We start from the raw sequence: 9,995 nt of genomic DNA, 5'->3' as shown, positions 1-9,995 counted from the left end.
GTGACAAAATTTTACCAATAGTATAAAATCTCAACCGGGACCAAATACACTAAAATGCACCCCCCTCCCCCCCCCCCCCCCCCCCCCCCCCACCAAGAATATTCAAATCCAGGGCCCCGAGCCTTCTATAAAGAAATGTTTATCGTATTTTTTCGCAAATAAACTAATAGCTCTATTTAAAAACAATTGTTTCAGGAAGCTCCCGACGCTTTCACACTGGATCTGAGGATTCTTCCATCTCGTAAGCTGGGGCGCAATCCTAGCCGTCCAAGCTCCCTCATAACATTCCATTCCATCTCTAAACAAAACAAAAAATCACGTAGTTTGTAGCATGCGGCCATGCCATCATTTCGAACGACGTGGACCGAAACATGCCCCATTGCCTTGTATTATAATAATAATAATAATAATAATAATAATAATAATAATACGACTCCGAAAACCTTATTGCTAATAAATTATTATTTGCTCCTGGCGAGAAAATGTAAGCATGCAACTAAACAGAAGCAATATATCGACGATTATCCAAAGAAGAAGACAAGACTGCTGCAAGAAAGAAAGACAAGGATTTCCGACATAAGGATATTGAATAATTATCTATAGTGAGAAGTATTTCTAAGGTCTCTTTACATGGTTTCCTGGCATTCCCGATATGGCCAATGAGATATATGGATTGTAAGCTCAATCCGGAGCTGCTTCAGTTCAGTAATTCATAATAAAGGACTAAGGTGTGGAAAGGGAGCAATATGGTGATCCTGTGATCATGTTAATACACGGCTAATCTATAGAAGCAAGCGTCTGATCAGCAGCCTGCGCGGGGTGTAATTATTGTACAGTGTCTTGTGTCAATACTGGATTAATAATATCCTTCTTCTGTAATTAACTTGATCGCTCGATGTGTTGTAGCTCTAGTAGTGCGAGCAGTATATAATTGATTCAGCCCAGGAGAAGCTTCTGACGACGATGTAATTCCTTTGAAAAGAAATATACTTTATAATTTTGCATAGTGTTTGTGGAGCCGCTAGTTGTTCTTAGGCGGGTGGGTTTTGGGGCCGCTGTAGTCGATGTGGAACGCTGACTGGTCGGAGGTGGCGGATTCGGATGACGTGGTGCCGTCGAAACGCGACGCGTGGGCGCCGGCCGTATCGACGGCGCGGACGCTGGAGGAGGCGTCGGCCAGGAAGCGACGGCTGAGATTGACGCGCGGGGGGCTGTGGGGCATGTGGAGCAGATGTACGAGTGGTACTAATGTGTTGAGCCTTTTGGAAGCCTTCTTGCTGTTGTCGCATCGGACAAGGCGCCGGATCGTAAGGCTTTTCGGTACCACGTCTTTAAGCCTTGTCTGGCACGCATCGTCGCCATCATCATCGTCGCCATCCTGCCTCGCCGATGGAAGCACCATTTGACTCTCCAACTCATTCAACGACCCATCCTGCACATGATACCACACAAACAGTCACGACATGCCACCACATCCATCGACTCCGCTGTCGGCATTTTGCCGACTCATTTGTTGGCGTTCGTTATCATCGCACAGGCAATATAGCTAACACCGCTGCATGAGATGCATGCACTAACATTGTGGGCACTTCATGTCTACACAGCTCTTGCAATTATATTGGACGATGGGGATACCAAGGGCAGGGTCTAGCATTGATGCAACACATTAGTATATGATAGCTTACTTGCAGCAGCAGCTCATTGATGTAATCGAGGTAAATTGATTAATATGCGTCTACAACTGCTTGACGTAGTGATGTTCAAGAGTGTGTATCATAAATGCAACAGACTAGTTAGTAGTATATGGTAGCTCACTTGCAGCAGCTCATGATGTTGTCATAGTTGATTCATATGCATCTAAAGCCGATTGACGTAATGAGGTTCACCATTATGTATCATTACCTCATCATTGTTGGGTACGGAAGAGCGTGTGCCCGGTGATTGCGCCCTTCGGTGTCGATAATGACGGACCTCCGCAGGAGCCACTGCACAATGTTATCAAAATACAGAGACCATCATTGCAGCATCATCATTAGGCAGAACACACAAACCCAGATCAGACATTATAGAAGAGACTATCATTGCAGTAAAATTATAGGCCCCTTTGAAAAGCAAGTAATATCTAGGTCATGTGTAGCTGATTTTGCCTGAATTAAATTGAGAGCTACCATTTGAGACTGAGAATGTTATAGTAGCTCAAGACTGAAAACGAGCAATGTAAAGGGTATGCAAACTAAAAGCTGCCTGAGGCAAGATGATTGAACACGACTAAACTAGAGTGAAAAGCTCCGCCTGGCATTGGCAGAGAAACTACTTAGTCTAGTCATGCAGGTACCTTCATCATTTTGGTAAGATGAGTGGCCAGTGATGATCAGATGCAGAAAGAGAAGCACGAGGATGGTTAGATTGGCTGCGATGAACATTCTAGCCTTTATCATTTTGGTTGATTGATTTTGTGTGTGTGTGTGTGTGTGTGTGTGTGTGTGTGTGAGAGAGAGAGAGAGAGAGAGAGAGAGAGAGAGAGAGAGAGAAAGAGAGAGAGTGTGTGTGTGTGTGTCTGTGTAGCGATTCGCTAGCTCAGCTCAAGACGGCGATATAGGTTGGACAGGAATATAGTTGTGTGTCTTTGAGAGAGGATTAAGCAGCCCTGAGCTAATTTATAGGAGGGGGGCGGCAAGGGATTGGAAATGCTGACACAGAAGCGATGAAATTGAAGGTATTGTAGGTGATTGTCTTTTTGGCAGATGGGATTAATCAGCAATTGGGGTCTACAGATGCAAGATATGGAGGGCGCAGGGACGACCGAACACACAAATAAGGCGAGAAGTCATCATGGCTGCCTGCAGAAGTGAGAGCACGCGAGAGAGAGAGAGAGAGAGAGAGAGAGGAGGGAGAGAGAGAGATCATGCATGAGTTCAAACAAGATTAATAAGGGGGCGTGGGCAGCGATATAGATGGATGATGTATATAGCGAATTAATGGAGCGCGTGACAATGGGGCCTGTGATCAGCAGCGGACAGCATGAGAGAGAGAGAGAGAGAGAGAGAGAGTCTCTGTATATGTGCTTGTGTATATCTTTGTTTTTCTCCACCCCCACATTAAGGCCCTTGTTTTTGTAGGAACCAAAACCTTGGAACTGTAGATCTCTTCTAGACACAATCTAGCGCTATAGGCTTGCCCATGCAACTGCCGCCAAATCTAGCTGGCTTCCAAAAAGAATGATGGCAATAGCTATGTTGTAAACACCTCCCCCTCCCCCCACCTTTGAATTGTGTCATTGTAGACCCCCGAGCATGCCCCTTGCTCCCATGTAGCCCCTTGAACTCATTAGTTGGTCCTATCTTTATCCTTATAATTATAACTCAACACAATGATTGCCCTATCCATTATACCCATTCATTGGTGACATTATTTATGTGCCCATTGTATTCATCCTTGAGTAGAACTAGTATTCTTAGCCTCAATTTAGCTCCATTCTTCACAAAAAAAACCCCATTTTAATATAAAATGAATCACAAATTTTTTTAAAGAAAAACCTTCAAAATCTAAAGAATAAGGTTCTAAAGCTTGTTAAAATTTATAAGATTGTTAGTTAGAAATTGGCAAAGACATGGGATTTGTTTCCAAAATCCCTCCTAAATTTTGAAGGGAAGGTTTTAGTCTCTACTACCAAAATGTTTTGTACTAATTGTAGCATCTTCAATGAAAAGATGCTTGTCAATTAAACCTATTCAATAGCTAAATGCAAATGTAAGGATATTGCACTATTGTAATTTGTAACATGAGAGGAGTCGAAATCTCTTTCACTCAAGCCTTCACTTGGCAAAGTAAAGCTCATTTGTCCTCATGTTAATTGACCCCTTCATGTCAAAGTGAACAAAATTTATGTTCCATGCTCGTCCCTTCAAAGAAATCTACCTACTATGGTTATGTGATAAAGTGCATCCCTATGGAATAGAGAAGTTGAATAAACTTAGAACTTTTGTTACAACACTTTTCATAAGTGCACACTATAAGTTCGGAAAATTGTTAGTAAAACTCCATTTTTGAGCTTCCAAAATGTGCATGTTCGAACATGAAATCAAAATGTCATGCTTTTCCATTCGTTTAATGTGATTGCCTTTGGAATCCTCCAATTAATACTTGATGTGAAACTACAACAAGATGCATGGAAAGATGCTATTAGTTTGAAAGGACCCATTGGACTCATAAAAGTTACTCACTAAAGCTAAAGGAGTTCTTGACGGTGAGCTCCATCAAATTCAACCATAAAGAGAAGGGATGCTTGGTTTAAATTTTCATGTAAGGTGATGATTTTATTAATAAGCCATGGTGAGTCAAAATTCTTCTTATTCTTGACTACTCAACAACTTGTGTAGTTGAGAGGCCAACACAAGAGTAGGTTAATCACATATTGATCACATCTTTGTTTGATGCTCTTTCTTCTCCAAAATTGAGGAGACATCATGTTTATTACATCTCTTGTCACCACTTTTTTCTCTAGAAATGAGACACGATGTCGCGAAATGCATCGTTGATCACCATCTGATGAGGTTTCCTCCCTCCATACTGAAAGGCAAGTTATCGGAATTGCGAGTGCCCCACAAGTTGTGAGGCCAAGTTGGGAACTTGAAGGTCATAGTGGTTGTGAGGCCAAGTTGGGAACTTGAAGGTCATAGTGCTAGTGTGCAAGGGGTAGGGCAACATTGAAAGGGTCCATGGGGAGGATGGACTTTGCAAAATTTCAAACCCTTATTTAATGTGGTTCCTTGGACTTTGCAATTCATAATTTTTAAATGTATGTTGGAAGCACAAGTCAAGCAATATTGAGGGAAATTGATTATATATGGGACTCACTCGACAAGCCTGGGCAGCCATAACTGTCACATGTTTCCTCTCTGGAGAAGCCGGTATTATATGAGGACCAAGCTGCCAATCTAGGCCAGCAGCGGCTACCATATAAGACTTAACTGCTGCTAGACTGGCCTGGCTGTGCTGCCAAATTTGTTGGGGCATTCTGATATTATAAAACCACCACAGGTAGTTAAGTGTTTTTGTTGGCAGCTTGTTGTGGGTGGAGAGGGGGGGGGGGGGGGGGGTTTCTAATTTAATAAATCCCCTTTATAATTCCACGTGACAATTCCTTTTAATTTTTTTAAATTGAATAAAGAATCCTGCCCAGTGCCTCTCTTCACCATCAGGAATCTTGCCCGTCCTCCAGGGCTCATATACGTAAGAGATTAAGTAGCTTTTTTTTCCCTGTCTTTGTTTAATAAATATTCACCTTCATAAATAGAAAGAGACTGAATATTTTTCATTCTCTTGGGTTACGGCTCCTTACGGCCATCGCAACGCCTCTGCCAAAAGAGCAGAAAAGAGAGAGAGAGAAGAAAATATATATGTATTAGAATTTAGCAGTTTTTGTTATTAACTGCTCCAGTATGTCAACCCATGATCGACGCTACGCATGCTAAAAGGGAGCTTGTCCCACAAACACACACATGCCTCCTCTCCTCTGACTTGTGGCTTACACATGGCCTCCTCCTTGCCTGCAGCGAGCAATTAGACATTATATTTCACCTCGGTTCCAACCTCCTCCGTTTCTAAATTTAGCAAAATTCTAAGTCGGATTCTACCTTCTCACGAAAGAGTTCTATCATCTATACTATTAGTTAATGAGAGGTGGGGGGCGGGTGCCACGTGGCGCCTCTCACCTCCCCCACAAGAAAAAAAAGAGAATGCGAGGATGGGCGTGGCACCCGTCCTCACCCATAAAAATCGCACCCGCCCCGGGGGCGAGTCTAGGCGCTTTGCGCCTAGTAATAACTAAAAAGAAACTCAAAAGAGAAATACAAGTGCCCTCAATCCTTAGCTTAAACCAATTGGGAACCCTTGGGTTAGAAACCCCCTAATAATTCACAAGAAACTCTAAACCACTTACTATGTAGGAATTCCGCTAATTAGATTTTCACATAACTAGAAAGAGTCTAATATAAGAAAAATCAAACTTTACTAGATATTACCAATTTAGAAAGATAGTTTTCAATATAGAAAGATTTTTCTAGTTAACTTACTATATAGAAAGCTTTTTTTAGTTAGCTTACTATATAAGAACTTTATTATCATAACTATCTATATAGTAAATTTATTAAAAAAGTTACTATATAGTAACTTTATAAATAGACATTATCTATATAGTAACTTCATTGAAAAAGTTACCATATAAGAAATTATAATTTATAACATCTATGTAGTAACTTTATCATACAACTTACCATATAGGAGGTATATCATGACATTATAAGAAAATCTCATAGAATGATATTTTTATATCTCTAACATAAATAATAATAGAAGAATACTTGATTTAAAAAGTGATATTAATAAAGTAAAAGTGAATAATAGAATTTTTTCCAATGTCCACAATAGAATTTTTGCCAATGTCCACAATACAAAAGTAGCATACTACAATATGAAATCCAAATTGTCCCTATTCTACTACATCAACAAATCTAGGCTTAAACTTCCAACGAGTGTATATTTGATTATAACTCATTTTTGCACCACGAGCCATTGTACTATAGCCTTTCTCATGGCATCCACATTACGCTTTGTATGATTTGTAGTGAAAGTGGGATCTCTCTTAATGATGTTAAAAGTGGATTTTAATGACGTATATAGCTCATCCACCATAGCAATATCCAAATATTTTAATAAGATCGTTTCTTCATCCACCTCACTCATCAATATACTCTGTAATTTTATTTTTTATTTTTAGTTAAAAAAACTATATTTACATATTTGGAAAAATACACATATACTAAATAAACATAACACATATAACCTGAGAGGATTGGCATTTATCAAGTGTCTTAACATGACTCCTCGCTAGCCGCACATTAGAGTTTTCAATCCCCTATTAAGTATCATAAAAGAGCTAATTTATCAAAATAAAGACATCCATATTTATCTTAAGAGATACTCAAAATACATTGGATTTATTATGATTCTTTATATCCCTTGAAGCTTTTTTCTTCTTTTCCTTCATGTTATCTTTCATCTTTTCGCTCTGCTATGATATAAAACTAAATAAATTAAACAAAGATAATATTTAATACAAACTATAGAGATAAAAATAATGAGAAATATCTTAGTACCTTTGGGATTCGTTTGCTTTTTCGATTTAGAAATATAACATTATTTGCCAACATAGTGTTCTCCTCAACTTATAATTTAAAAAATAATAATAGTATTAAATTACAATGTGATATTTATTAATATTTAATTTTTACGAAGCATTGAAGATAACTAACATGCGTAGCATATACAAGAAGGTCGATAAATTATTTATACTTCTTGAGCATGTCATCCTTAAAAGAAAACGAAACATATTAGTAAAATTATTTAAAGTTTTTATTGCAAATAATTATGAATATCATGCTCACTGTATCAAAATTCTCATCATTTTCTATGTGATTCAAATCATCTTGTGTATGTGAAGGTGGTTCTAGACAATAAACATCCTCTATCTCCATCTTGTTTGAAAACAAAACTCAGTAATCAAATTAAAAACATAAATATTTCAAAAAGTAACGATCGATGATGTGCATCATAGTTTTATTTACAAATCTCTATTGTGCCATATGCAATATGATCAAAACTCTCATTTTCTCCATTGTTAAAAGCTTGGGATTGCTATAATACTTTTTAAAAAATATAACAACAAAAGTGCAATTTATATCAGTACAGTTATGTAAACCAAATCATAATTCAAGAAAACATCTCTCCAAAAAGGAAATAAAAGTTTTGAAATAATCCTTTTGAACTTCTTCTTGATCGTCTTCAACATCTTCTCCAACTATAGAAGTAGTTGATTTCTATAAAAGACAATGAATTGTAAGTAGCATAAAAAGTAAAGTAAGTTATAATATATGTAAAAAAGTGTACCATAGAAGAGCTCTTTGATAAGTGTCTCATCTTTTGTTTCTTGAACTTTCTATTTGTTTGCATATTTCGAAGAAAACATAGGTAGATGTCTTCTTTTCTCCAAATATAAGTTGCCCCTGGAAACTCAGGTGGCCTAATCGCATGACGCTTAGACTTAATGTAATATTTTATCTCTTGTTGCAAGTCAAGCTTGTGTAAGAGATCTTTATATTTTTCTTCCACATATTTTACCCACTGTCGTACAATAGCTTGATTTGCACAATAAATTCAATTTTCTGTACTGCGACAATATGCTATGAGATATTTTCTTTTATATTTCTTATTAGGATTGCAGCTGTTTGATGGTGGAGACAAAAATATATACTTATATGTTGGTGTATCTATAACCATGACCTCATTAGAGGCCATCGTAAAATATAACTTGAAAAAAAAATATGAATGCAAGTCAAATAAACATAATATTTAAAATAGTAATCATTCACAAAATGGTAAATAGTAGTCTTAAAGGCATATGAAACTTGGATTGATTTAATAAAATAGATGTTGTAAAATGTACTTACATTTCTAGGCATGTATATAGCCTATGAAGACATGTTTGTTTTGTATAAATTTAGGATATCCATGACACTGAAAAATCACATCATTCTCCAAAGGGTAATATTGCTCTTATCCTTTTCCTTATCAACCATCCATGTATTATTGTGATACAACAATTTCAGTCCCTCGTTTGCAGTTATCCCACTACAACAAAAAGGCCTCTAAGTAGGCGCACTCTTAGACGCAATTTTTGAATTGAGAGAAAATATTACGGGCATGTCTATAAGCCCATCTAAATGCACATGTACCATTTCGCGTCTATAGTCGCATGTATAAAGAAATCCACATGCACCAATAGACGTGCTTTAAACGCGCATATACACACATAAATAAACGCCCATGCGAAAATCAAAATTATTATTTATTTAATTTCTTTTATGCATCTATAAGCGCATCTACATGGAAGATTAGACGGGCACATAGATACGTGCATAGACGCGCTTTTACGTGCGCCAATAGACGCAGTCGCAAAACCAAAAATCTCCTTTAAAAAAAAAGATATTTAATTTCTTTTTATTAATTTGAATTATATAGCGCGTCTATGGGCGCGTGTACTCTGCATTCTAGACGCGAGTATAGACGCACATTTTCTGCAATTTAGACTCGCAAATAGATGCGAAGCACAGAATTGGAAAAAAAAAAAACCAGAGAGCACAAAGTAACCATATGCTCTCTGGTTTTTTTTTCCCCCTCCCATACATCAAATTGTGCATTTGGGAAAAACACAATGGATCTGAAGGCACGAGAATTGAAAACAAAAATCCATGTATTCATTATATATCAAACACATTTATATGGGGAGTTTAAGTGCTTGCGATCGAAAGCGTGGCCACAAGCAGTAGGCTCAAAGATGGATAATAGAAAAACAAGAAAACAAGGCCATATGGTGCTCGTCTATGAATTTGAAGAAGAAACATCTTCGCTAGCACCACCATCGCTACTGGTGTCGCTATCCTCCTTCTCGCTATGCTCCACATCGGGGTTTGCCTACACACACAAAAGATCAAGGTTGCTTACGTACAATTGCAAAGAAAAAGTTATAATTAGCCATACTTTTAATAGGAAAGTAAGAAAAACATACCTCCTCTGGCTGTTGAATCCTCATAGCCTGGTTGTACTGCTCCTCAGTAATGAGACCCTCCTCATAGAAGTGAAGCCATGTGGCTGCGCGGTTATGGCCTCGATGGTAACCTACCTCTCTAGAAGTAGGTATTCTACCAACGATAGTAGTATGCAAAACAATTATGATATACAAACAATTATGAGACACAATGTATTAGAGCAAATTATATAAAGAATTGAAAAAAATATAAATTTTAAAAAAATAGAAATCAAAATATACTTACAAACTCTACCTCCCACGACTCTCTGCCGCCCGATCCGTAATGCGACGATCCCATAGTTTCCATTTGGATGCATCGTGCCTCTGCATGCTGGCGACTCTTCACTTT

General features: G+C 37.9%; 1 protein-coding gene across 1 annotated transcript; it reads right to left on the bottom strand.

Moving 5' to 3' along the window:
- Positions 1-576: 576 nt before the first annotated feature.
- On the bottom strand, positions 577-3,092 carry LOC148035738 (uncharacterized). Its single transcript, XM_087678997.1, has 3 exons — positions 2,336-3,092; positions 1,903-1,985; positions 577-1,432 (listed from the first exon to the last, which is right to left on the bottom strand). The coding sequence occupies exons 1-3, from the start codon at positions 2,436-2,438 to the stop codon at positions 1,022-1,024; spliced, it is 597 nt and encodes a 198-aa protein (XP_087535123.1). The 5' UTR covers positions 2,439-3,092; the 3' UTR covers positions 577-1,021.
- Between the last annotated feature and the right edge of the window lie 6,903 nt (positions 3,093-9,995).

The sequence above is a fragment of the Lygodium microphyllum genome, chromosome 5 (genome assembly GCF_053477565.2).
Source record: "Lygodium microphyllum isolate KBCC chromosome 5, Lygodium_microphyllum_v1.1.10, whole genome shotgun sequence".
In the NCBI taxonomy this organism is placed as follows: domain Eukaryota; kingdom Viridiplantae; phylum Streptophyta; class Polypodiopsida; order Schizaeales; family Lygodiaceae; genus Lygodium; species Lygodium microphyllum.
This window is presented reverse-complemented; position numbering and strand designations above follow the sequence as displayed.